The 27,218-nt window shown below is 43.1% G+C and overlaps 4 protein-coding genes across 11 annotated transcripts; 3 read left to right on the forward strand and 1 right to left on the reverse strand.

Annotated features, from left to right (window-relative positions):
- Positions 1-57: 57 nt before the first annotated feature.
- Positions 58-6,443, reverse strand: LOC117603218 (tubulin glycylase 3A). 3 transcript variants are annotated; one of them, XM_076688053.1, is made up of 14 exons: positions 6,303-6,443; positions 4,860-5,138; positions 4,601-4,786; positions 4,318-4,538; positions 4,127-4,254; positions 3,798-4,071; positions 3,509-3,722; positions 3,338-3,428; positions 2,689-2,859; positions 2,371-2,624; positions 2,110-2,303; positions 1,761-2,033; positions 1,489-1,692; positions 58-440 (listed from the first exon to the last, which is right to left on the reverse strand). In XM_076688053.1, the coding sequence occupies exons 2-14, from the start codon at positions 5,011-5,013 to the stop codon at positions 201-203; spliced, it is 2,604 nt and encodes an 867-aa protein (XP_076544168.1). In that variant the 5' UTR covers positions 5,014-5,138; positions 6,303-6,443; the 3' UTR covers positions 58-200. The 3 variants fall into 3 exon arrangements, with proteins under 3 accessions (XP_076544168.1, XP_034178035.2, XP_076544169.1); XM_034322144.2 differs by having other exon boundaries at positions 4,860-5,147; XM_076688054.1 differs by lacking the exon at positions 6,303-6,443 and adding an exon at positions 6,055-6,165 and having other exon boundaries at positions 4,860-5,147.
- Positions 6,444-6,665: 222 nt separating this feature from the next.
- On the forward strand, positions 6,666-8,708 carry LOC117603215 (mannose-P-dolichol utilization defect 1 protein homolog). Its single transcript, XM_034322140.2, has 5 exons — positions 6,666-6,897; positions 7,397-7,462; positions 7,645-7,777; positions 7,855-8,059; positions 8,130-8,708. Exons 1-5 carry the CDS (start codon positions 6,810-6,812, stop codon positions 8,370-8,372), a joined length of 735 nt encoding a protein of 244 aa, XP_034178031.2. The 5' UTR covers positions 6,666-6,809; the 3' UTR covers positions 8,373-8,708.
- A 280-nt stretch (positions 8,709-8,988) lies between these two features.
- LOC117603409 (uncharacterized) lies at positions 8,989-17,714 on the forward strand. 6 transcript variants are annotated; one of them, XM_034322544.2, is made up of 13 exons: positions 8,989-9,140; positions 9,781-9,978; positions 10,064-10,188; positions 10,283-10,359; positions 10,437-10,559; positions 10,646-10,860; positions 13,008-13,148; positions 13,227-13,418; positions 13,494-14,193; positions 14,283-14,590; positions 14,845-15,020; positions 15,102-15,228; positions 15,313-17,714. In XM_034322544.2, exons 2-13 carry the CDS (start codon positions 9,818-9,820, stop codon positions 16,673-16,675), a joined length of 3,708 nt encoding a protein of 1,235 aa, XP_034178435.1. In that variant the 5' UTR covers positions 8,989-9,140; positions 9,781-9,817; the 3' UTR covers positions 16,676-17,714. The 6 variants fall into 6 exon arrangements, with proteins under 6 accessions (XP_034178435.1, XP_034178436.1, XP_034178438.1 ...); XM_034322545.2 differs by having other exon boundaries at positions 14,845-15,014; XM_034322547.2 differs by having other exon boundaries at positions 14,884-15,020.
- Positions 17,715-18,196: 482 nt separating this feature from the next.
- On the forward strand, positions 18,197-19,585 carry LOC117603411 (serine protease inhibitor). Its single transcript, XM_034322553.2, has 2 exons — positions 18,197-18,635; positions 18,742-19,585. Exons 1-2 carry the CDS (start codon positions 18,548-18,550, stop codon positions 18,975-18,977), a joined length of 324 nt encoding a protein of 107 aa, XP_034178444.1. The 5' UTR covers positions 18,197-18,547; the 3' UTR covers positions 18,978-19,585.
- Positions 19,586-27,218: the final 7,633 nt, after the last annotated feature.

A 27,218-nucleotide genomic window follows, 5' to 3' on the forward strand; every position in this document is an offset into this window, starting at 1 on the left:
ATCAGCTTTTGTTCGCCCCATTTTATACCTGGTGTCGTGAATTTATTTCTATTGACTAAACGAAATAAACGATGGACAGGATAGCTTTTTATTGACTGTTTGTATACCATAAGTACAGTTCAAATATAGACTTCTGGAATAGATCAACAAATAGTCGGAAACAACTGGTAACGAGTGCGAATCACGAAGACCTTTCTCCATCACTTGGTCAACCTTAAACCAACAGCATACATGTCGGTGATGTCTGTTAGAACCTTGTTCTTCCTCTGACGACTGTTTTTCTTCAACACGTTATGATTCTTCTGTTTCACAGCTGCAGGGTGACTTACCCTGTTCGTGGATAAGAGGGACGGTAACAGGGGTGTTTCGGGCGATGACGAGGACAGAGAAGCATTCTTTTTGTACTTCTTAATCGCGTCTCGCATCACTGATTTGATAATCTAACGAATGAAAAATGAAAATACAAAGCTGATCGAATGCAACGATACAATTACTCGATGTGGCTGCGGTTCCATGTTTCACCGCCCGTAGAACCAAAATTAGGATATGTCCTCTGATAAATCTCGACGGGTTCTATCGAATGAGCCTAGTCCCAGGTTGCGCAAACGAATAATGAAAAAATTATAACCGGTTGAATTTTTGTATTTTTTACTTAAAAGGAAGTTTAAAGTTCCTATTTATAATAGTAGTTGAGTGGCGTATAGTCGACAGCGAGACCTAACCATTAATTAGGTTAGGTTAGGCTAGGTTAGGTTAATTTTCTCCATTTGCGCAACCTGAGACTAGACTCATTCGACAGGATTAGTGATGTACGGCCCGACTAGTCGGGTTGGTTCGGAAAACATCGGGTGGGCGTCCGATAGATGCGTGCAGTCGGGTAGCCCGACTGTTTCGGGTTCGGTCGGGTACAATCGGGCAGATTCGGACGAGTTCCCAAATTATCTTATTCCAAAATTTCATATAAAACAGATTTTGCACTTGCTTATAAGTATTAACAAGTACATGAAAGTTGGGTCGCGGACCGCGGCCCGCGGGAGCGCGTCCGAATCCGCCCGACTGTACCCGACCGAACCCGAAATAGTCGCGTTACCCGACTGCACGAATGTATTGGACGCCCGCCCGAACCCGCCCGATTTTTTCCGAGCCTGCCCGAGCTCGTAATATCGAGTACCCGCACATCCCTAGACAGGACTCGTTAAGACTTTTCAGAATATACAGGGTGATCCTCTCGCTAGTGGACTTAAAGGAAGTGCCGCCACAATAGCATGAAGTGGCCCAAATCCTTTTTCTGTCATCGATACCTTTTCACGGACACAGCTACAGCATGCACCCCCGTCGAGAAAAGGGCTTGGGTCCATTCATAACGGTGTGGCGGCATTTCCTTTGAGTCCACTAGCGAGAGGATCACCCTGTATATATATATTGCCCTATTTTGGGGGCAGTGAAACACGGAACTGTACCCCTCGATGTCTCTAAATGTATTTCAACCTTGTCTTCGGTTTGCTTCGTTGATTTGTCGATTTTCGGCGCCAGCTTCGACGACTGCTTTTGAATAGCTATAATCTTGGAAACCAAAGATTGTCTGGTCGGAGACGATGTTCCTTTGTTGCTCGGCGTTCCAGTGAAAGTTCGCGATTTCCTCGGGGTTCTTGTCGCGTTCCTCTGATTACTCCCACTTTTGTCCTGATTGTTCTGCGAAACACGGAATGGAAACGTAAAAATTTCACGATTCAAACCCGTCATTCGTTCCGGCTTTTTACCTGAATCCCCGTAGGCGATTTCACTTTAGAATGAGCAGTCGTGCCGGTCACAGGAGCGCTCTTCACGGTTGCTTCCTGCTTATCGATCAATACGCCAGTTTTCGTAGGTTTTGCCGGCGCGCTCGCTGGCAGTGCTTGTCTCAGCTTAGGCGATTCCACTTTGTAATAAGCGTAGAATTCCTGGTCGAGCTGAATTTCCAGTTCCTCGATCAGATCGACGATCACCGGGCCAATCTGATTGTGTATCGTAGATTTCTTCTTCGTCAGACACGTCTGAAGCCATCGATCAATCTTTGTTATTCGGGTTTGCCTTCTTTTTCGAAAAATTTCGTTCGTGATCGATACGTACCATAGGAGATTTCGACATGAGGTTAACTTTTGAGTCTTGATTGCTTAAAGGCTTCTTCCCGTTTATAGTGATTCGAGTTCCTTGAAGTGATAGAGCTGCGCCGAGATAAGGCTGGCAGCTGGGCATCCTCTGTCTATAAGCCAACTCGAACTGACCTGTGTCCGCGTTTCTGTCCTCTCGAAAATCAACCACCACTGCAGAAAGATGAAATTCAGTTAGGAAAGTGTACTCTGGAATAGGCGAAGGTTAATCGTGGAACACCTTTTATCGTGTCCTCCAAAACTTGTCGACAGAGACGCGTCGTTACTCTGCTGGAGTAACTCATGTCTGGATGACTGTTGATTTCGATCAACCAAACGGAGAAATCCTCCATGACCATGAAATCGGCGCCGTACAACTCGAAACTGTTCTTACGACGATCCATAGCCTCTTGGCTGGCCAACATAGAACCCACCAAGCCTTGCTTCATTCCTGGATAGATAATCTCGTCCCATGCTTTCTCGTGTCCCTGAGACCTGTCGGAATTTCATCAATTTCAAAACCTCGACTTCGTAACTTCCTGTTTCAAGCGAATCGTACTTCAGGTACTCTTTGAAGGTTGTCGCATCCCACATGTTGTCCGAGGGCAACGCAGAATCCCTATCGCCGCAATTCGTGTACTTGCACTGGACCGAGTGATTGCAGAGGTGAATCGATTCGTGGAAGTCTGTTAGGCTGAATTTCTGGGAGCAGAATCGCAGATAACTTTCTCTGTGAAGAAAAGAAAGACAAAGGGTTGAAATTTCTGTTTACTTTGTTCTCGTGGTACATCATTTGTGAACCGAGTGCTAAATATATTACTCTGCAAAACCACATGCAGCATTACTCTGCAAAAAGCAGAATAGGCTACGCAGCAACAATAGCAGAAGCATTTAGTTAAACTGGGTTAGGAAAGATCAATTTCATAGGGGGACGAGTACAGAGCCGGTAATTTACTGCGGTTGGTTTGTTCGAAAGTAGCGAATTATACCTTATTGTGTCTCTAAATATAGAACAAAGAGGAGAATTTTTCCCAGTTGCAAACTATTCTGTACGTGCATTAGCGATAATTGCAACGAGTGCGTCTTGTGTATGCCAATTAATCGACCCAGATATTTTATGGACACGGAATCGTAACACGAAACAAAAACTAGCTCAACTTATGCATGCATCCAGTCATTAAGCTCGGTAATTATAATTTCAAATTTACTTGTATATCCAGAAGGTCAAAGGCTGAGCACAAGTAACGACGAACCATTGCCTGATGTCGAACTTGGTGTTATGTATCAGTAACGGTCGTTCTATAATGAAATTAATATGTTAATACCTTCATTTATATTTTAATTCTTTCTATTCCTAAGTTTTGAAGGCCATCGATTACCAATATACTTTTGAACGACGTAACGAGTGTCTGATTTACTCGATGGGTTCATTTTCGCCATCACGTCTTCCAATTTATTCAACAAAACGATCCCTCTCCCACGACTTTTGTTCCCAGGCTTCATGATCCACACGTTCATCATTCCATCCATCTCCAATTGAGGCCAATACTTCTTCATCTTCCTCAAGATGTGCTTCGACGCCAGGAAGATTTTCTATTCACAGCAAACTAAATTAATGTAATCCTCGTGGTATTACTTCCTTACAATTGGTCAGAGGGAACTGCTTACTTGGAGAGGTATATTGTTTCGAACGAAGGAAGCCTGGCCGTGAACGATCTGATAATACCAGCTGATAAACTGGTCCCATTGATGTGCCCACACTCTTTCCGTCTCCTGATCGATATCCTCGTGAGACTGTGCGCTGATATAATCGCTGCAACGTTTAATTGCGAACTCTAATGCCTTCAAAGGCACCGCGCCAGTTGGCGATCTAACTGCGTTCTCGCCTTCGCTGTTTACCTTGTTCACCAACCATTTTAGCAAGCTCAGGCAAGCTGTGAATCTAAAAGACAAAGAAATTAGTAATTAGTAAATTAGTAATAAAGTAATTTGTTTACCGAAAATCTTCGATGAAAGCGTGCATCTGATCGCCCTGGCATAAATTGTAGCAACGTGGAAACAGGGTGTTCGCCACTCCAGCCTCGTAGTACCAATGCATTTGTCTGACATTCGAACATAAGCCCACCTAGGAGGATCGTATAAAAGTTGTTTATACGAATGATAGAAAACGACCGAGACACTCGACTACCTTCGAGGTGAATCCTGCCCGACAGTATCTATTGAAGATCGTGGTTTTGTTATCCTGCGACGGCCACCCAGGCCATTCCGACCCTGTGTTCCATAGAAAGTCGACCGTGTGATTGGTGAGCATCCTGGATATCAATTGACGTTCACTTTGTTGATCCTTCAAGTCACCAATGCCAGCCAACAGTATCACAGGGCTCGCGTTCACGTTAAAGTGTTGGTCGCCTGGAAGATACATTAATGGTACGAGAACTAGGAATCTGGGGGATGGAATTTAAACAAGGTACCATTAGAATTCTTCCTGAAGAACTTTTCACACCACCCTCTACTCAGCATACATTCGCGAATCACTCGTGCTTTTCCGTAAATCATAAACGTGTGATGAGCCGCAATGGCATCCTTGACCATTTGTTTGATTCGCATGAATCGTTCGTGAAGAGTCGGTCGGAATTCTAAACTCAGCTCTGCTTTTTCTGTACGGAACAATGAATGACATCACGACGTACGATTATCAATGAAGATTACGCGATATACTTGAAATCGTACCGTCGAGCGTGTTCGAATCCCCGCCATCGTTTTCAGTAAGTCGTTTCGCGTTCGATTCGACAGCTTCATCGTCGACGATCTCCTCTTCATTCTTGTCCGTTTTTTCCGCGTTGGCCGGCTCCAGATTCGATGGCGCCTCATCGTTCGCATTCATGTAGTGTATTTGCAGATTTGTGGGCTCTTATGCACTGATGCACTCCGCTGATCCTTAGCTTCGCTTCATTGCAACGAGGGTTGGTGGAGGAAGTATGGGCCCGAATCGGTTGACGTTACTTTATCCTGGATCAGCTTGCAAAAATCGTGTTAAAACTTAAGACATTATCTAAATAAATATTTCTAATAAAGAGTTAAGATTGAAGATTATCCTGCGCGTTGGACCGCCGTGTTCTTCGTCAATGTTCTACGAGTACCTGTTGAATCTTCTATGTCCTTTCGTTAGCATCCTTTGATTCAGAGGACACAGCTTTCGATCTCTAATCAACGATTACCGATCGACAGGGGAATTGCATGAAACGGCATCCCTTAGACTGATGCAAATGACGGATCGACGAGGCGGAAGCAAAACTCCGACTGAACGTCATCGACGACAGACACGAGGTATGTGTTCGGAATCGAGAATTCCGTAGGCGTGCGCCCTGAATACGTTTTAAACCTCCCCAACTATTCGGCCGATTGGATAAGATCGCATGACTGCGTCCTCTTGGAACCTATAACTACCACCGTGTCGCGAAATTCGTGGATCTTAGATCAACCCTTAGTTTGATAAGACTGACCATTCAAAATTCTCAAAGGACACGAAGGTGGTGATTCCGAGAATAATTCATTGAATTTCTAATGGAATCACGATCGAATAAAGCAAAAGGTCAAAAATATTTAGCTCATCCATTTCGCATATTAATTTAGTAACATGTGCTGATTACACAACGGAATTTCAAGGAGGCCAAAAACTAGCAGAAAGGGGTTAGGAGGTGGTTGCTGAAACTGGAGGAGCGTACCAGGCACCCCTACGGAACTTCTCAACTAACAAATGCAAGTAAAGAAGCAAAAGCAATCGCGTGGGTTAGCCTAACCACTCTACAACCTCTGACCTACTTATGCGAGTGCATCTTGGTTCGCGTGAAGAGCTGCCCTGACGAATCACTTCGACCTGCTATCGTTAATTGCACGAGTTCGATTTTCACGCTGATAATCTTACCAGAAATACAATGGTCGTACTATTTTCGGAAGTCGGTCGATCTTTACGCGCTTTCCTTATCGATCGTTCCGTTTGCTCGATCGTTGCGTGTGATAAAAGTAACGAGCAAGAATTATTGTCTTTAAGATTGAGAGTTTCTTGATATGAGAATCGCGGATCGAACCCTAAAACGGGCCGGATCCAAGATGGACTTTCTACTTCGTCAAGGTCTCGTATCATCGTTAAAGTCTCTTCTTTTCATTTCTTACCATTAAACGTGATTTGGTATATGTTGTTGGAAATCATAGAATACAGCTGTGAGACCGCATTCGGAAGAATATGGTAAGTATGTATGATGATATATGGATGGTTGTGAACTTGTTACTGGAATATTGAAAAGGGGAGGAAATAGAGGCAAAACTCCGAAAGTACGAATGATCCACGGGATAAACATGTCACTGTCGTTGACAGGAAGCATTTGAAAATAGCGAGAAATGAAGTTAGGTACTGGAATGAATTCGAACAGATCCTTATTTTATTATTATAAAATTAAGATGTTATTGGCTGCGACAATGATAAACAGCTGTTCGAACCATCCCGCCACGTAATGGTTCGAAAAGTGTACTATGTACTCTGACGATTTATCAGTCGGTATAGAAGGTTAGTAAAACGAGTAGATACTAACCTAAATGCTAGTATAAAAGGTATAAAACGTAAGCAAAGGAAATCATTCTTTACATTCCACAAGAGAACTGTGAAACGTATGCGTTGCAAGCATGGCTCAGTTCGTAAGAAATGTTGCTCCTTTATTGTTCACGGAGAAATGTATGGAAGAATATTTTGACGAGTTGAATTTCTTTCATGGTGAGTACACGTGTTTCATTGATTAAAAACTAGTACTAGAATTTTTTGTCATATTATAATAGTAACATTATTCGATTCGTGTATTGTTATCTAATGGCGCTATATTGTAATCACGTGAACACCATGAGCGCAATTTGAATAGGTGCATAGTTACAATTTCGAAAGGGAAACATTTCATAGGATGATTCTAATCACCTTTGATTCATTTGAAAGTATAATGTACTTTCTTTGAATACTAATATTCTTACGTCATGGATAAATGTCAATTTTTATTTTCCCCCGAGTATTAAATAAGTTTAACAAATTTTCGAGTAATCGATTCGATATATTCGCAACGGGTACTCGATGATGTTCAATTTTTATTTTCCCCGATCATAAATTCAAAGTCCTTATCCTTCCGTTACGATAAAATAGAATCATATACAAATTAAAATGAATATCCTACGAAGAAGATATGAACCATTGCATGTAAAACATGAAAATCTTGAACGTGTTTCAGTTGGATGTTTCAAAGCAACGCTGAGTAAAGGTTTGGGCCTCGGGATCATCGGCGGGTCTCTCCTCGGTTAGAAAATTTATTAAATAAAATTTTCTGTTTAATTATTTAATCTTTATTTCAGTGATCATAATTTTTTATTTATTATAATTTCAAACATTAATAAGTCACATATATTTCCTTGTACAATTATTTAAATAATTAAGTTTTAGTCTAACATTGCTTTTCTTACAATGATTTCTTCATTTTAGTTAAAGTACCTCAGATTGTAAAAATCTTTAAAAGCAAAAGTGCAGAAGGCATCAATGTTTTCAGCGTCTTATTGGATTTGTTTGCCATTACTGCAATGGTATCTTATAGCTTCATTAGCGGTTTTCCATTTAGGTAATACAATTACAGAAATAAAAGCACCTTTGTTAAGATTCAGCTGCATTATGGATTAATCAATTGATGTATTTCAGTTCATGGGGAGATGGAGTATTCCTGGGATTACAAACCCTAGCAATTGCAGTGTTAGTAATGCATTTCAGTGGTAACACTGTTCAGGCAACTGCATTTCTTGCTGCTTATTTAGCAGTTCTATTCGCTGCTACAAGTGGGGTGACCCCAGTAAATGTTCTCTGGGTTTGTCAAGCAATGAATATACCCATTGTACTTATCAGTAAGGTACGAAGTTTAAAAATCAAGACAATGACAGTAGAAATAACAGACTATAACCATTTTACTCTATTTCCAGTTGATGCAAGCTTACACAAATTATTCCAATGGAAGTACCGGTCAGTTGTCAGCAGTAACTGGGTTCATGCTCTTCTTTGGATCTCTGGCAAGAATATTTACTTCTATTCAAGAAACAGGAGACACAACAATGGTGATAATGTACATATGCTCTACTGCTGCAAATGCTGTGATAGCTGCTCAAATATTGTACTACTGGAACGTGGATGTGAAGAGCAACGAAAAAGCAAAGAAGATTCGATAAATAAATTAGTAAATATTTGCTATTCTGTCGGTGCTAAATTTGAGAATAACACGACGAACTGAAATACATAAATGATTAAAAATAAATGCTTCTAGTATTCTGGTACTGGGAGTATCAGATTAAATGAAACTTGCTTTCTTGAAGAAAGTACAAACATATTCAAATTAATAGTATTCCAATGGGGAATAGTTAAACTTAGTTCCAAATATTGTTTCCTAAATTGTTTCAAACATTTCTAATATTACCATTTTATTATAGAATAATACGAACAACTTTTTTAAATGATAACTTATTACTAATTTAACAACCTTTGTTATACAAAAAATGAAAATAAAAATGCTGTAAAAATTGTATTCGTTGTTACTTATATATGCGAGAAAAAATTACGCTTAGGTTTTACATTTTTAAGTGGTTACATTTATGCTTTAACTGCAACAACACGATACAAGTCATTAACAATATTAATGTTATAATATTAAACATTACATCAGCTGCAGATATGCTGTAGCATAACAGAAATAGGAGTTTAAATTTGCCGCTAAACGGAAGTGACGTACAGGTCGATATTTACAGGAAGGGTGGGGGTAAGTCGATTTACGCAAGCGTTTCCGACTCTATCGTTTCCGGCTCTGTTGTAATCGTGACTGTGCAGCGTATGGGTGAAACTGAAGCGCGCAGTTGTTTAACCGTCGACGATGTTGCATAGTGGACCGTGATATAATTGGAAAACGCATTAACAGATCGTCGGAAGATAAAACGAGAACAACGGTAAGTAATAATCCGGGTTCTTTTTTGGCCCGTCTGGCATGCCCACGAAAAAAAATGGGCGTGGATGAGCTTTGGATAAAAAGAGGTGGCCATTTGGAGCGTCATGGCGCCATCAGCCTTCGCAATCCGGCTTCCCGACGACCATCTTGTTATCGATAAATCAATATAACGCGCCTTTCCTCCTATGTAAGCGTTTTTCTTATATAAAAGAATATTTCACGGATTTATTCTTTTACGTCGTTGTTACGAATCGACAGAGGAATATCAGCAGCTGCAGGTAAATTGTTCAGAGAACCGGTTCTTGGTAATTCGCTTTGTGTTTAAGCGCATTCTTGCGCAGAAAAGCATCCTTTTTTGGAGAATGATAATGCGGTTTTTACGAGACCGATACAATTTTTACCGCTAGCAATTCAACCAAACCTTAGACGATTGAAATACCAGTATTTTCTGGATATCACCGTGGAGAGTGATTTATCCATTACAAACACGTGTCCTTGGCTGTTGGATGATGTCCTTTTTTGCATGCCAATTTCGGGCAGTCGGTCAGAGACAGCTGTTAAAAGTTTTATCTATATTTGGAAAATATCTTGGATATTGATGAAAAGAAGGAAAACCGTTACGAATCCGCCGATTTTCATAGTATTGCAGGACTAGGTTGCTTGCAGTACTGAATCAAAATGGAATCAATGGATGCGCGTCTTGTGGCGCAAGCATTGAACTACCATGGCCAACAGTTGCAGAAAGTGTGGGAGGGAGAACGCAACGAGAATGAGCTGGCCATGCTCAATCTCAAGGAACCAAATTTTGAGATCTACCAACAGCGTCAGAAAACACTTAGGTACATATATTTAATGATGCTTAATAACATCAGGCCTGTTCCAGACTAGACTTCTCAATTTTCTGTTTCTTTTTTCTCAAAACAGTTTTGGAGATAGAGGAAAAAGGCTAAAGCTACAGCAATTCCTTGCAAAGAAGGCAGATGCCCTTTATGATAAGGCAAACTTGGAGAAAACAGTTGAACCTCTCAAGCAAGAATTAGGAGATGAAGGTATAGTATTACATACTTTCTGTTTCTTAGATCAAGGGAGGGGGGAGTTATTGCACAACGACGTGCAACTGATATATTGCCTCTAATGTTTCAGAATTTTATGCAACAATGCCAGGCCTTGATACTTTTGTTACCATGGAAAAATCTCAGCGTATACGAAATTTTTTGGAGGTGATTATTGATTATATTAAGGTTGTGTTCTAAAATACAGAATTTGATTAAGATTATAACAAGCTATTTATTTCCAGAGTTTGGTCGTTGGAGATGTTATTTACGCGCAAGTTATGGGTAAAAGTGCTGCTGGGCTTCTTCTGAAGGTGCTTTGCAACTGCAGCGACTGCCCGAGGGTTGTTACTGATTTAGGAGTTAAGGTACATCAAGGGGTCTCTACCGTTCTCGCGTTCCTATTGTTTGCATTCTTTTAGCTGTTTATAAGACGATATCGTTTATTTAATAGGCTCTGATATTAAACACGGCCACAGTGCCGGCGGTGGACAAGAAAGGTGTTACAAGAGGCTACATGGCAAATGATCTCATCTGCGTCGTAGTCAGTGAAGTTAACGTTGAAGCTGAGCGAGTTGTTGCAGTTATGAACGTACCTGCCCGTGAAGGGCAAGCCCCACACCCACCTATGGGACTTATCCATTCGGATGATCTTCCGGAAGCTTATAAGTAAGTAAACGAAAAATCTGGATAAGTATATTTATTCCTTGTATTTATCATAATGCTTCACTAACTTTTGTAAACTGACATGTAATATCACTATAGGAAATTTTCTATACACGATACAAAACGGTGAAAGTGTCTTGTGATGCATTGATAGCACTTTTGATTGAGACTTTTTATTTGAATTACAAATCGTCCTTTGACCGTTTGCTTATTGCGATATACCTTGAGAGCACTTGTGCACTAACGAAGGCAGGGGAAATATTTTCTGACAGTGGTAGTTTCGAATTTAGGATCGATAATAAAAATAATGATCTCGATCGTGATCGAAATGCATCTTCTATCGACAATGTAGTTATCTTGTTTGTAACTTGCATAATAAGTGAGAGTACAGATTTGCATCATTAGTGTTTTATTTCATATTTTTCATTTAAAAATAAAAAAAATAAATAAATAAAAAGGTAAGGAAAATGGTGGCCAAAAGAAGTTGAGATTTAACAGACGCACTGTGATACTAACAAAACAAGGTAAATTAGATTTGATTCCTCTTACACGTTTTTATGAATTTAGGTGCCAGACACTCTCAGTAACGTAAAAGTTGATAGTCAGTATGATGATGAATTTATAATGTGATACAAATGATTCAAACCTTGAGCATTGGTTGACATGGCTCTGTTGCGCACAATATTCTATCTACGTTTGTGATATGTTACTCTCAAAGCACCAGCCAAACAATGGCGCCAAATGACATCAATGTCTTTTGAGGTTGCATTTCCAGTATGAGATGTTGAGCCTTGGGTGGTCAGAGTGAGTGCTGCAGACGGTAGGTATAATAATGATTTATTGTTGTTTGGTCTCTTATTGTAGACGATCGATAAATATACCGAAACGAATGAAAGTAATGAAAAAATGAAGCGAACCTATTTTATAAGCGCCCTTATTAAAATGTTTTTTATGCGCTCAATAAGTTATCGTACAAACATTTTAATATATAGCGAAGTTACCTGTTAAGTCGTTTGATATATTTTTCATCTGTATTAAAGTAACAAATAGAATAAGACATAGGAATTTGAATGTAATTAAAATTTGATGTAGAGACCAAATAACTGGAATCTTAATCGCCCGAACCTTTACCTTTAAGCCTCAAAAGAATTGCGCCTTGTCATAATAATGCCTCATTTAAACTTACAGCTTAAATTGACAAATAAAAAATATAAAAAAAAAAATGATGTCATGTTTGAATTGACACCACAAAAATGCAAAACAGGCGACAGTACCTACTACTACATATAAAAACTATATATTTTTTTGGTCAACTTGGAAGATAAAATATACTCAGGCGTGGCTCCCAACCTATCCTAGGGCTATGCAATTTATTTTATCGCACCAAAAACTTATAAAAACCGAACCACCGTCGATCGATGATAGGCTGTGTGCTTTTGTGTTGAGAAATCCTATGATTACAAACATGATACAAAATACTAGAAATATACGTCTTAGCGGTACATGAAAGGTGAGAGACGAGTTTACATAATAATGAGGTTGTGTACCATTGTAAATTTATAAATAAGAAATTTAACTGGTAATAAAGGAAAACCTACCAACTTTCTGCAATGTATCCCTGTTTTGTACCCCTGCTGCTTGTTAACGGTACAAACGTAGATTTTGATCTCCTCTAGTACCACGAGATGTTTCGTTGATCTTTCTCTATTTTTCCAATCGAGAAAAACCGCTACTTATTTTTCGAAGCATCTTTGGTATTAGAGGTGGTATCGCTGTATAATTCATGCGGATCGAAGTGAAGAGGCGAAATTCTTACGCAGGGATGATAAGATGGTATAAGGAAGGGTTGTGCCGTACCGCACGTTGACTCATAAGGAACAGCAGCACGAAGGAAACGTAGATAAAACGACAAGATGTCGAAAAAAACTGTGAAGGGCAAACGAATGAAGATATATATGTGTATATATATATATATATATAAATTATATTCCTCCGCCAGGAAGTGAGACCATGATATGCGATGATTCGGTCGTCATGATTATCAAGTCTTTAGTTTTGCCGTTAACGAAGTAGCTTTGGTATCCTCTTTTTGGCAAAGGTCAAAAGGATCTTTGCACGTTGATAATTGGCCGTTTTCTTTTGTGGTATAGGAAAGCGATGGACAACAAAGGACAGTCATACGAAGCGATGTTGGAGAATAGTACTGGCTTCAACAACCCAAACAACATTAAATATCTTTGCGACTTGATGGGTCTCGGTCAAGAGAATCATTCCAATATGGTTGGTTTGAGGTACAGTATCGAGTATCCGGTAAAATTTTCTTATCAAATTCTTAAGGAAATTCTCAATTGTAAATAATTTCTTTATAGAGAAAGATTCCCTCCAAATGAATATGCGTCCGAATTGAGACAAGCTCAGGCCAGTAAATGGGCGTTCCGAAGTGTGGCCGAAGGTATAGATCATTTCAAGGCTGGCCGTCATACAGAAGCCTTCCAGTGCTTGAACAAAGCGCTGACCGTAGATCCACGAAACGTCGAGGGATTGGTTGCTCGTGGAGCATTGTAAGTTACTCGTCCATAAAAATACGTCCACTCATGCTGACTCATCTTGTACGTGTACTCTTGTTGTTGTTACAGATACGCTAACAGCGGCAGTTTTAAGAAAGCCATCGACGATTTTGAGACCGCGTTGAAACTGAATCAAACTCACGCAAACGCGCGTAAATACATGGCCGAGACGCTGGTCGCTCTGGGTCGAAGTTACGAGGACGAGAAGAAGTACGAAGAAGCCCAGAAAGCGTACGAGAACTGCTTGGTAATTGCTCCGTACCACGAAGAAGCCAGGAACTCAATCGAGTACATCAAATCTAAAACATTGACGTCTACTTTGAATCCACTGGACACGTTCAAGAGTTTCGAGGCCGAGAATGACGTTGGGGAGAATAAGAAGGAAAAGAAGAAACGCAAGAAAGAAAGGAAATCGCGTTCGAAGAAAAGGCAGAGATGGAGTTCGAGCTCCAGTTCGTCATCGAGCGGATCCTCGAGTTCCTCTAGCTCTGAATCTAGTAGCTCTTCGTCGTCCGGAAGCTCGCGATCGGCATCAAGGTCGCCTAGTCGTAAACGAAAACATAAGAAGGATCATCGTGGCTCGTCGCTTTCGCCTCTTAGCAAACGTATGGCTCAGTACAACAATCCACCGGCTGCTGCAACAGCTACGCACGATGTCATAGCCCCGGTAACTTACGGTACAAATACTCGAGATAAGATGGATGATTACGAGATAAAAGTACGAAAATTCTTGGAGCAAACAAAGGACGACTCAGATTACGAAGATAAGGTAAGCATTTTGTATTTTCTGAAGTGGATTTCAGTTTATTTTTATCGATTATATGAGGTTAAATATTGTTTCATTTGTGTGTACCACAGGTAAGGAAATTCTTGGAGGAAACTGCTAGATGGAAGAGGGAAAGGGAGAAGGAAAAGAAACATTCAGAAAGTGAAAAGATGAAGAAAAAGAAGAAGAAAGAAAAGAAGGGCAAGGACAAAGAGAAAGAAGACAAGAAAAGCCGGAAGAAGAAGAAGAAGGAAGAGAGAAAGAAACGCAAAAATAAAGACAAACTTGAACGAGACTTAGAAGCCCTGAAAAAATCTTCGTTACCGGATTTAGAACAGTTGGAGTCGAAACTGAATGCGTATTATGCGAAAGTTGAAAAAGAAACTGCTGTTTTGAAAAGGTTGGAACCCTTATGGCCAGTTCACGATGTTGTTTTGTTCTTGTTTTTGATTTTTTTGAAATATTTTCGTACGTCTGGGTAATACGTAATGAACGGTAGCGCAGGTATTATTTTTTTTTTCTTCGTTTAACGTCAAGTTCCATTCTCATTCCATTAGCTAAGTTTCTCGCGATTCATTTAAGTTTTGAACATATATTGAAAGGAAACGCGGCTTTTAACATCTCGTATTTTATTTATGTTTTTATATTTACTAGGTATGTAGCTCAGTATAATGACATAGCTTCCCCTCTTAGCAACGCGGAGAAGCTCGCTGAGAGCTCACGAAGGGAGGAGGAGCTGCGCAGAGAAAGGGAGAGGGAGAGAGATGAGGCCTCGAAGGCGTACCACGAACGGGAAGCTAGGGTACCAATGACCGCACAGCAACGTAAGGGTAAGATTTTCAATTGGTTGCCAAATAGCAACGGTACGTATATATTTATTGCATACGAGTTAATTATCAATGTCTGTACAGAAATCCAAAGGAAGCCTCTGACGGACATTTTTGAGCAAGAATCTCAGTTGATCCATCCGGAACCCAAATTACCAACCTTGGACACAGCTGCCCTAAATGCGAAATGGAAGGCTGCTCAAGCCGCAAGGTAAGAACCACTTCAAGTACCGATGCTAAGTCGTGGTATAATTAAATGGATGTTACTATTTGAATATTCTTTTTTGATTCACAGACAAAAGGACGTCCTTCCACAAAAATGGCAAGATGTATCTCAGGAAAGTAAGAAAATGCAACCCAATGTAGATAGCGACGAAGACGACGACAATGAACTGGAGGAGAAATTGCAGCGCGCAGCTTTGGAGAAGTCGATGAACATACGAAAACAGATGCAACGCGAACTCGCGGAGAAGCGAGCGGCCGCTGCTCAACCAATGTTGGCTCCAACTCCGCCGCCGTTACCGAAAGAACCACCGATGCCGAAGCAAGCACCGGTGAAATATCCGACACCGCAGCCGCAAAATAAATTCCAGTCGTACAAAGATCCCTCGATATCCGTGCCGCAAGCAACGCCTACTAAATTCAGTTCTAGTAACAATCTTGGTGGCAAGTTCCAACCGATTGGGCAGAGTGGTAACAGTGGCGCTGGTCATCCACCAGAACCACCGCGTCCACCTCCGCCAACGAAGAACCAAAGCCAGGCGAAGGGACCTAGAACAGATTCTGACAGTGAGACCGAAAGACAGCACAGACAGACGCCTAAGAAACGGGAATCGAGTGGCAGAGGTGGAGCCGTGACGAAGAGGATGAGCAGAGACCGTCCAGCGAAACGTTCGCGTAGCAGATCTCGCAGCGCGTCCAGTTCAGGCTCCTCGAGATCCCGTTCGCCCAGAAGAAGCCGTTCCCGATCGTATTCGAACCGAAGATCCGGCAGTTACGAAAGGAAGTACAGTCGATCTCCTTCGGGCACTTACAGCAGGTCGCGTTCCAGGTCACGATCTAGATCGTACACGAGGAGTCGTAGCCGCAGCAGATCCGGGGACAGGAGTTACTATCGGAAGAGACAATTCCGACCGTACAATAATCGCGGTACCTATTACAAGCCTCGTTTCCAAGGCTTCAATAACCCGAACCATCGTGGCGGTGGTAACAATTTCCAGAATCGTAACCGGTTCTACAACAACCAGCACAACAATCGTTTCGGGAACAGACGCGGCGGTGGTTTCAATAACCGTGGTGGCGGACGCGGACGCGGCGGTAACCGTGGCGGTAGGTTCTTCCACGGTAAGCAGGGCTTCCGCGACTTCCGGGACAGACGAGACTTCAGAGATCGCCGCGCCGCGTCACGCGATCGGTACAGCGACCGTAGCTACTCCCCCGATCCGATGCGGAAAGTCGACGAAGCGAAGGAAAAGATCAACAAGATGCTCGAAGGTGGCGACGACGTAATGGAACATCAACAGGGTGGCGGAGGATCGAACGTACCTCCCAGCAAAAGGCAAGACGGACCTTTGAGCGAAGGCGAAGAAAGGGACGACGATGACTACGAGAGGTGGGGAGAGGGCGAGGGGGGCGACACTGCTAACAAGGTTGGTTAGGTCTCTTCTGTGTAGGCTTTCGCGAATGAACAGCCTATCTTCTCGTGATGACGATCATGATAATCCGGATGATGAGATAAATATGAGGAGTAAAATGATGAGGATATGATGGTGATGATGATGATGGTGATGAGCCACACGTACAAGAAAAACATGCGACTTAGGAGCCAACTAACTCTCGTTTGTTGCTAGAATGAGGAGGTTGGACCTGTCGAGGATAACCTGGAAGGCAAGGAGTACTTCATTGAGCGCATGAAGCAGCGAAGCAAGAATGTATTAATGCAGAGAGCCCTTGCTGCTAAGATTTGGTAGAAAACCACGGTTGCCGTTTGCTGCTTCTTCGATTCTTCTCCTTCGTCTGTGATATAGTTACTTTTCCTCAACATAAAACATCGACCGGATCACGTGAGACATAGACTTCTTATTAATTCTCGGTACCGATTGTTTTCGGTATATGTGTAAAACTGAAAGAACATAGAGAGGGATGCTAATAACGTGTATATGGTAGAAGAAGAAATGTACAACCGAAGTCGTGACAGTCGAGAGAAATACAGCTTTTACTTTACTTTTATTCTTAATTTTTAAACTTTTAACTTTATTCATGAATGCCAGCAACGAACGCCTATCGTTACGTGAATATTTTTCGCTGGACACCAACGTAATTCGGCTTGTTTCGCTCGATTGTCATGCTCGCCCATAAATAATCTTATATAGTTAAATATCACCCGTGGTTGGTGCGTGTAAATGCGAGCGTCTCGTCGGGTACTCGTGTCGCAAACGAGCACTCTCGATTTCTTTCTTTCATTCTTTCTTTCTTTTTTTTAAATTTTTAATCGTTAACGAAAAGATACACAACTTTCGACTCTAGTACTTATTATTCTCGCATTGTAGCATTTGTTTTTCTCTCGTCGTAACGAAACTCGTCGTGTAAGTATTAAAAGCTAGAGAAGAGAGCGAGCGAACCTTCTGCTATGACGTGCACTTTCGAAGGGAAGTATTTGGTCGCAGTATTTGGCGTACGTGAGTGGCTTCTCATTATCATTCATTATCAGGAACTAGGAGTCAATTTGTACATTCGTTGCTGTTTCAAACGTCAGAAAAATGAAGTTCAACCGTGTTCAGTTTAAGAAGTTTGCCGAGGAATTTTCATGAATTTTCTTCGCGCCCCTAGCTATCGGCGATCCGATTTTTCACGATTGAAACACCTCACGTTTTTTTTAACTCCTGCGCTTGATAAGACACGGACGGTACAAGCTTTGTAATGAATTTCCACGGATGTCATATCGTTTTCCGGTGAAACCTAATAAAAATCGCGACTCATCATCGTAAAGAAGAAGAGACATTTCTTTTTAGTAAGGAAAATAGTTTTTTTTCCCCCCCCCTCCCACCAACGTGTCGAGAACCATCCAAATTCGGATAATTCTCCATACTGTTTTAGTTCGAAACACGTTCTCACGGCCCGGCCCTTTATTACGAATACTTATTTTAAGGTATCATTACAAGTAATTTACTAGTAAGACACTTATATATGTTGTATGTAAACGAGTTGCTGTACAATTCAAAGATCCGCAAAAATACATAACACGAAAAACGGCAAACCAGTATTTTACCTTCTTATTCGATGCATGCGCGATTATTTTGCCTGCATATTTGCGATTGTTTGTACTTGTTTCTCTTTGTTTTTTTTTTTTTTTTATCACCCCGATGCGCTACTTTCCTCGTTCATAGAACGTTGCCTTTGCCCGATTAAAACTGGTCTGGTTAGGTGATTATTGATAGCGCAATGCGATTTGAATATCGCGTTGCATTCGCGAGTATTTAAACTTGCAGTCTCGATCACTGCTCGCATTTGTTCAGTGATACTTCAACAAGATGGAGCTTAAACGAGCGCGTTACATTTTCGTTTCAAGTTTTCTGATACTTGTCCTTTTGGACGTGGCAATTGGAGGGATTTTATTTAGTAAGTAGTTCAGATTTTTTATTTTAAAAAAATAGGAAATTTTTATGAATTAATTTCTAATGCTTTGTGCTCCATTGTACGATATAATTTTTTTTCAAATTCTAAGGACCGGAAGTGGTGAACGTTAACGATGACGAGTGCAGGGAGAACGAAGTTTACAGTCCATGCCAGGCGGATCATTTTTGCGAAAAAAATTGCGACAACATTGACATTTGGGAATCGGTGCCCTGTATTCAAACGAAGAACTGCGTGAGTGGTTGCATCTGCGAAGAGGGATACGTGCGAGATAAAGGCGTGGGCGTTTGTGTTTTGGAAAACAGCTGTCCTAGAGTTAGGCATTAATTCTAAACGTTTGAATATTCGTTCTGTGTCATATATGAAAAATACGAAAGGAATATAAAAAAAAAATAAATTATCCTTTGCCTTTGTTTTAATATTTCAATTAAAAATCTATTTAACGCGTTGATTGCCGTACAGACCATCGGTTGATGGGTTTTTATTTGCGCTTGTGAAATAATTTTCGTTCACGATCGTGCAAGATTTTCATAGCGATAGGAATAAAAGATGCGTCGACGCATTTTGGTAGAAAAGTAGTGGGGGAACGAGGCGGCGCGCGATATGATAGCGTTTTGAGACGGTTCAGTTCCGCGCCGTCTTTCACGTGCGCGACACATTTCGGGAAACGGGTAATCCTGTCCGGATAAAAGTACCAGTGAATCATTTTTCATTATCATTTTTATTAATTTCTCGATTTTGCAATCTTTATTTACATATCTTTCTTTTTACTTAAACCAATTTGGTTCTATAAATAATATGTTGCTTCATTGCTGTTGATGTCCCGAGTGGTTATTTTTAGTTGATAAAAAACAAGAATGTGTGATAGTGTATCGAGTGTCCTTTGGATACGATCACGGATAAGCCGGCGCACTGGATGAACCTGTTTATTAAAAGTAAGTTTGTCGTAAACGCGATCATTTGATTAGCTGATACGAGCGTTCGGAGCGAGGTACGGCTGCTTATTAAAGTTCAATTACCGTCGCAGCGGTGACCGTGATTATTCTCTATCGAGCAGGCCAAAAAAAGAAGGCTGCCGGCCACCTCGATCGAGCATCCCCCGTGGGTCCAGGTCCATTGTGATTTTAATAAGCCTTATGCAAATTACAAATGAAATTGTCAGCGGCAGGCCCGCGGTCCATTCTTCGTCGTTGATGGGGACAATTAGAAGAGCTTTGTCCGGCGACCACGCGTTGTCCGGCTGCTCGGCAACTTGAGTCCCAACGAGAGGACCGCCCGCCAACCCCTAATGTTTGTATCCGGTCCCCAGGACGTTCACTTCCGATCCGACAGTGCCTCGCTGTTCGCTGACCATCGACTTCTTCGACGGTGCTTCTCATTATTCTACGTTACAAATGCTGTCGAAACTTTAACCTCCCGTAACGTTTCTTGAGGAGAAGATTATTGTAATTACGTGATCGACATATGATCAAAAACTCATTCCGTTCGATCATTCGTAGAAACGATGGTAGGAAGAGGAAAAGTGGAAGTCGCGATGCAGGGCGGAAAAGCGGAAGAGCAGGCAGGAGGAGGTTGGAAATCGAACGGAGGAATCACGGAGGCTGGAGGTCGATGGTTTGGGGTGGAGATAAGTTTTTACGGTAGGGTTACTAACTTACGGACTCGGCATTGTCGAGTTCCCGGTGACGGGAGGACAATGCGCGTTCGGGACACAATGCTTCACTCTGGAATCTGAAGGCAGTCTTGACTATCAACCTGCAACCACCCTTCGCATCTGTGTCTACCAATACTCGCCGTCCTTGCACATACAACCCCACCATAGCTAACATACACCCCCTCGGTTTGACTTTTCGAGTCATCCCCGAAAAGGATCTCCTCTGTCATCGATGATTTTGGGGGTAGTCGCAAGGTCAAGGCTGGTCGAGTGAAAAGGATAAGTCTCAGGATGGATCTTCCCGTTGCAACCCTTCGTTGCAGTCGACTATCGCGAAGGAAGAAACAACATAGAGTGCAAAAAGACGCGATAGCAAAGACGATACGAGAAAAACGGGACAGATAAAGAGGGTGCGGGATGAAGAGGGAGGGTAAGGGAAGCAGAGACAGACGTTCGAGCATTTCAATCGCTCTTAGGCTCTCTCTTTGGCTTGGCTTTTCCGTTTCTTTCTCGCACAAAAGCTACATTGTTTCGTCCCTACTACGTTCATATGGACGCGGGCTAAAATACTCCTCTTTTCTGCCGGTAGCACGGATACACGCGAAAGCAGGCCACATACATACGTACGCGACGCGTACGTATACGGGAAGAGCAACAGAAACGACGTCGCTACCATCGTCAGCAGCGTTCGCTGGCATACAATCCTTTCTCGTACATTCAATGCTCGTCGCCCACTCGGTATCCTTTTGTCGCTGTTTAGAGCTCTATAGGCCCGGTATAACCAGCGTCCCGGTACTCGCCGAGTACTTTCCAGCTTAATTCCGTATCGTCTAACTGGACCGTGGAGAGAATCGTCTGTCTGTTGGTCAGGAAACCGTGCATCCCGCGAATTCGTTTGAGCTTTCCTTTTATTTTTTTCTCCACCTGTACTCTGACTAGATTAATGGCGGATCGGGACGTCGCATGGAAATCGCGTTGGCAGTTACGTTGAAAGAATGGCTGATGGACGATCAAAGTGATGGACCAGCAGGGAAAAGAAAGAGAACGGTGTCTGATTACCGAGTCCTGAATCTATCGAAACTTGACGGACACTATAGGGTATTTATTAAGGTCGTTTATAATTGGATAAGTGGTGGCCCAGATGTGGACGATATTCTTCACCCTTAAGCTTAATCGAAGTTGAATGTAAGGAAGAACAATATTTGTCTCGCCCAATTGTGGCTGTCCTCGAAAATCCTCTTAATCGTACCGACCTAAAGCACTTTCATTCTTCTGATACCTCGAAGATCCTTTTTTATCGTACGTGCCTAGCTGGTTAAATCGCTGGTAAAGATGAATATAAGCGTACGATTTTCTTGCCTATTCTTTCCTCTAATCTTCTCAAAGCTTCTTCCATTTTTGGGACTGATGCGTTAATCAAAGCTCGGTTAAACGCGAGGGAAAAATCCTCGTCTAGAGGCGGGCATGGTTCGCGAAAGGTCGCGCAAGGAAGGAACGCGAGGTTAGAGCGCTTTACAGGCGGATACAGCAAGAGTGTCCTGCTCTCTATTGATAAACTCTCTTTCAATAGACGCGGATGCTGGCCCCGCTGTTGAGTATCGATAATATTGAAACTCTGAATGCTTCTCGGTTGAATGTCACAATGCGCCCCAGTGATTAATAGACTTCCGCGACTTTTATCGAAGTAAGATGTTGCATTCTGACGGAAGGATCGTGTACCTCCTCTTCAAATTACACTATTTTTTACGTTGCCTCCCCTCGAAGCCTTATTTCTAATTCACGAGGAAAGTCCGAGGTATGGTAATGCGATGCAACCCGCGTCTCGTTTGAACGATCGGAATAAAGCCGTCGAAAGTGAGGCTCTCGCGGTAGCAGCACCCTGCCACCCACTATAATAATACCTGGCCGAGTGTATGCACGCTTATACACGGACGTCGCATCTATACATGGATGCAGGAGAACCACGGGGCTGGCCAGTGCTCTCCTTTGTCATTCGACGAAAGCCTTTGTACCGATTATCTGCATACGCTGCCGCGGCGCGGGTACGGCTTTTCAGCCATCTCCTCTCTCCTCCCGGTTCCTAGCTTCACGTCATTTCGCCGTGATTCCACGGACTAGCTATACGGGACACCCTGTATACACAGGACGTGGTTGCCGCTTTGAAGGCTCGTAATAGTTTAGCGTAATCCGACGTACCTGACTTGGCTATTAGAACTCGGCTGTGCCTGGCAATCATGTAATCCACGCTTATGTTTTCTCCTGTCCCTAGCCAAACTCCGATGGATGAATTTTAGCCGGTTTAATTGGATTTAATCGAACAACACGCGACATCGGTGTTCCCTTAACGGTGACCTTCTTTGGAAATTCGCGGCTAAGATTTTCCTCGATTTCACGGGAACACGGTGGATAAATTAATTAATAGATCCCGGGGTTCGATCGAAGAACGTATTTCCAATATCCGTCTCGAGGCAGAAACTTTTATCGGTCTTTCCCTGCAACGCTTTCTCCCCGCAATGCTCCTACGACTCCCTACTTTTTTTTTCTTTCCTCCCTTTCCCGTTTTCGCTATCTTTTCCTTTCCTTTTTAACTCCTTCTCCCAGTCCCCACCCCCCTCGTTCGCCTTCCTCCCGTGACTATATTCTTTTCAGTATTCACTGTGCAGTTTCTTGTACCGATACTTCCTTCTTTCATCGTCGCGTCATTCAAGCTTTTGATGCCGCGGCGACAAAGCTCTTTACTTCTTTCCGCGAACGAATGAAAGCACGGAACGATGCCGATGTATACCTGCACGTATATACGTCTGTATATATGTATTTACTGCTTTCTCTCTCTCTCTCTCTCTTTTTGCCCTACCAATGTACACGTGTACACGAATAAAAAAGTGTACACGCGGCACACTTGTCCGCGAGCAAAGGAACACAAGCTCGGTCTCGGAAGTTTTGAGCATCGAGCCGCTGGTACTTAAAATATTCGACGGCCTCCGAGGGGGAGAAAAAAAGCGATCGTTGATCCTTGTATTTCCAAGCGTCCTCGACTTCGCCTCGATTGTTGCCTGTGTTTCCGAATAGCCCCGCCAAAATCGAGAACTCAGGTTCGGTATATAACCTAAATTGACTACAAGGAACCGATTAAAGTTGATTTCACAGCTGGATGTCTTAACGTTTTCGAGATATCGTGGTAAGGTTAGGTTCCATGTATGCGCAGTATCGAATAGCGCATGTGCAGTATCGAATAGCGCATGCGCAGTATCGAATAGCGCATGCGCAGTATCGAATAACGCATATGTAGTCCCAAAGTTGTACAAAAATTTCTTACCACGATATCTCGAATCCAGCTCTGAAACCAATTTTAATTGGTTTCTGGTAGTCAATTTAGGTTATATACAGAACCTGTGTTCTTAATTTTGGTGAGGCCATTTGGAAACTATACAAAATTGTACCACAATATCTCAAAAACGGTAAGACATCCAGTTCTGAAATCAATTTTAATCGGTTTCTGGTAGTCAATTTAGGTTATACCTATACCGAATGTAAGTTCTCAATGTCGGTGGGGCCATTCGGAAATTTATCCCGATTTTTTCTTCAACGTTAATTAACGCGTTCACTGAAATACTAAACACTTGCAAGATCGCATTAATCATCGATACAATCCTTGGTAATCCGTATCACGGTACAAAGCAAAGGTTGTTTCTGCTACGGCAATCAACTTGAGGCTCCAATCTAATCAGAGATCACATAGTTTACGACGATCGTACGATTGATTCCGATAGTTATTCGTCGCCGCTTTATCGCTAGATCAAACACCTCGGATTCGTGGAAGGAGGAGGTAAACGCGTTATCGAGCATCGCATTAACGCGTTGCACAGCCGTCGCCAGGGCGTTAAAACAATGCCGTACAGAGCCGTTAACTCGGTGCACACGAGCACGCTGGTCCTTAATGGATCAAGGTGCTTAATTCACGAGTATCGACACAGGCGTCGCGATGGAGCCGATAGTTATAATGCCATGCGATACAGAAGGGGTGTCGCGGTGCTCTCTTGGAACGACGAAGACGAAAACCCGCGCGCAAGAAAGAGATGATAGGATATAGGGGGTGCGCGAAGAGAGGAGAATATAGGGGAAGTCCCTGTCCACGAGCAACTCGCTGAAATCGCTTGTTCGCTCGCTCGCTCGTTCGCCAGCAGCGTCATCATAAGACCTCTTTGTTCTCCGGCAATTTCAGCGGCATTGTCACCGTCAACAATGTCCACTTGACATTCTCCCTCTCGCTCCCGCTCATTGTTAACCCATCCTCTCCGCGATCTCTCTTTCGATCGTAAAGTTCGCAGCAGCTGGCCGGCATGCGTCGCGATTCCTCTCGCGGACACGCCTTAAGAGTTTCTTCTTTGATCGTGCTTGATTTCTCGATCAAAGATGACCATCGACACGGTTCGTTCAAATGTCGCGCCATCCGCGACCTTTGCTTCCCGTCCACCCTGGTTATCCTTCCAGCGATCCCGTCTTTCCTTCCACCTTGCGTTCCTGCTTTCCACTTCCTCTCTCCCCTATATCTCTTCGCCTCTCTCCGTTCAGCACGCTCCTCTCTTTTCCATCGTTATCCCCCGGTCTTCGTCGCTCTTTCAGCCCATCTGTCTATTGTCCACATTGTTACGCGGCGGCATCCTCCTTGCTCGCATTGTTTCGGCGCATTGTTTGACGGTGGCTCGCTCGTTCGTCCTCCTCGGCCGACGGCGACTCATTGTTTCTCCTCGTTGTTGCACGTTCTTCCGTCCGTCTTTTCGTTCTCTTACCTTTCAGCATCGTGAACTTTGCCCGTCGACTTCCGAGCCGCTTTCTTGCTTTCGGGAATTAAGTGGTTTCCCGATGCCCGTCCACTCCTCGACTCGCACCACTGTTCCCCCGATCGTCCTACACAACTGGACGTTTCCTTCCTCGTTTTAGCCTAGATTCGTGGTAAAGAGAAACGAACGATCCACCCGTTCGTATCTCCCACGAATTCGTAGCGCTGGAAAGCTGTCGAATCGGATAATCCATCGGGAGGGGTATCATCGTTGCTGGAATACACGGTACGCGTTTAAGTGTCGGGGTTTCGCTCGAAAGCGCGTGCGTGTCTGTGTGTATATTTCGTGAGAGTGGTGGCGCTTTACTTATGGAACGCATTGTTCTATTGTGCACGGGAGATGAGCGCATTACTGTCCCTTGTCCCCCTTTTCGAGCAACCCCGAGACAATATCGTGGCATCGTTAATCAGGCATCGTTCCTGGACGAGCCACATAGTAATTCGCGGAGGTTTATGCTCGCGGAGCACGCATTTAGATTCACAGCCCGTCATGGTAGGTGATACTAGCTCAGACGCGATACTGGAAACTCGATAACGCTAGTTATAGACTCGGTTTAACGGTCCAACTGACGTGCACCATGTTCGACGTGCGGCATTTACCTTATGCCCCTACCTCTGGCCATTTCCCCCACGACTCGGTTGTTGGAAATTTCTGATCGTTCCGGAACAATCGTTAGACAACGTTAACGCGTCCGCAGCAATTATTTGGCCAGACTTTATCGGTTGGATTGAAAGGAAAGACACTTGGTTACTCTCGCCGAGGAATCGATATCGATGGTGTAACTCGTAGCTCTCTCTATTGTTGTAACAACAGGGAGAATAGAAGCGCGTGTCGCGAACGAGTAAAGAGGTAACGGGAATACGAATGGGAGGGTGGAAGAAGAATACGAAAAGAAAGAGACGAAGAAGGGTGCTCGTGCGTGTAAAGCACACGTATATATGTGTATTCGCGAGCGGGAAGGAGTAGGAGGTAAAGTGTTCGCGACGAATCTATGGAATGGGGTGGAAGCACAATGCTCCAACAATGACGCTATTGTGGAAACGAATAACACATACTCCTGCGCTTTACCCTCGTCGTCAGGGGGTAAGCTCCGTAGCTGAATCAAATGAATACGAGAGTGCCATCGCCAAGACACAGTTTCGAGGGTGGATGATGAAGGAAAAATCTGCAATTAGAAACGCGAAAAATCTGCCGTATCGAAACGGGAAACGATTCGGAAATTTACGAGACCGGTCGTATTTCGAAACTCGAACGATAACAAACAAGCAGCGACGTTATTCCGTTTCATATGCGAGCGAGAATATTCGGAACGCCCGAAGAACTTGCGCGGGGTAGTGGGTCGTGTAAGCCAGTAGTTCCGGTCGCTTATGCGTCAGACGGCACCGCGCGTTTCCAGGAAATAACGAATATTATGAATGTAGCATGGCTTATCCGGAGAACTTTGAACGCTTTTCGTTTCTGCGTACAAATCTTTCGAACGACAAGAAATTCTAATCGATGAAATATTAATTTTTGTCCGACGAGATGAAACGATCCCTGCTCTCCCCCGAGTATTCTTAACGTTGAAAAAGAAAATGAAGAGAGTTTTAAAAGGAAAGAAAGAATGGAAATAACGACGGCCGATAAGATGGCGGAAATAGGTAGCTCGCGGTGCATACATAAATAAAGTAGCATCATCGGAATGGTTCGAAGGGGCAGAAGGTCGACGAGGAGGTTTAGTCGAGGGCAATACCGCGAAGGGGGTAGGTACGTAGGCAGATTTAATTAGCATGGACCAACGGAGGCCCTCGGGGGTTGCCGGGGGCGCGGACGAGGGCAGTTCGAGCGTTAAAGTTAAATGACGGTTGGCGGTTGCTTATTCTTCCCGGCAACTGATGCTTGATAATCTGCGAAATCTCCCCCGCCGGCTCTCAATTCTGCTCGATAGTTCGCTGCCTGTGCAGGCCAATTCTCTCAATGGAACAACTCAGCCACGGACTGACTGGCTTAATTGTAGTTGCTACGTCTCCTCTACCCCGATTTCGTTTTTTTCCCTTCCTACCTCTTATCCTGCTTCGGCAGTCTATTTCTTCG

The sequence above is a fragment of the Osmia lignaria genome, chromosome 4 (assembly GCF_051020975.1).
Source record: "Osmia lignaria lignaria isolate PbOS001 chromosome 4, iyOsmLign1, whole genome shotgun sequence".
Lineage (NCBI taxonomy): Eukaryota > Metazoa > Arthropoda > Insecta > Hymenoptera > Megachilidae > Osmia > Osmia lignaria.

What these genes read in the sequence shown, in the direction of transcription:
- LOC117603218 (XM_076688053.1), bottom strand. Translation starts at nt 5,013, where the DNA reads ATGAATGCGAACGATGAGGCGCCATCGAATCTGGAGCCGGCCAACGCG. An exon ending in GGATTCGAACACGCTCGACG is followed by an intron (nt 4,787 to 4,859) that starts GTACGATTTCAA and finishes TGTTCCGTACAG; the next exon opens with AAAAAGCAGAGCTGAGTTTA. An exon ending in ACCTTCAAAGAGTACCTGAA is followed by an intron (nt 2,625 to 2,688) that starts GTACGATTCGCT and finishes AAATTCCGACAG; the next exon opens with GTCTCAGGGACACGAGAAAG.
- LOC117603215 (XM_034322140.2), top strand. Translation starts at nt 6,810, where the DNA reads ATGGCTCAGTTCGTAAGAAATGTTGCTCCTTTATTGTTCACGGAGAAA. An exon ending in CGAGTTGAATTTCTTTCATG is followed by an intron (nt 6,898 to 7,396) that starts GTGAGTACACGT and finishes AACGTGTTTCAG; the next exon opens with TTGGATGTTTCAAAGCAACG. An exon ending in CCATTGTACTTATCAGTAAG is followed by an intron (nt 8,060 to 8,129) that starts GTACGAAGTTTA and finishes CTCTATTTCCAG; the next exon opens with TTGATGCAAGCTTACACAAA.
- LOC117603409 (XM_034322543.2), top strand. Translation starts at nt 9,818, where the DNA reads ATGGAATCAATGGATGCGCGTCTTGTGGCGCAAGCATTGAACTACCAT. An exon ending in GCAAGAATTAGGAGATGAAG is followed by an intron (nt 10,189 to 10,282) that starts GTATAGTATTAC and finishes CTAATGTTTCAG; the next exon opens with AATTTTATGCAACAATGCCA. An exon ending in ACTCAGATTACGAAGATAAG is followed by an intron (nt 14,194 to 14,282) that starts GTAAGCATTTTG and finishes TGTGTACCACAG; the next exon opens with GTAAGGAAATTCTTGGAGGA.
- LOC117603411 (XM_034322553.2), top strand. Translation starts at nt 18,548, where the DNA reads ATGGAGCTTAAACGAGCGCGTTACATTTTCGTTTCAAGTTTTCTGATA. An exon ending in AATTGGAGGGATTTTATTTA is followed by an intron (nt 18,636 to 18,741) that starts GTAAGTAGTTCA and finishes TCAAATTCTAAG; the next exon opens with GACCGGAAGTGGTGAACGTT.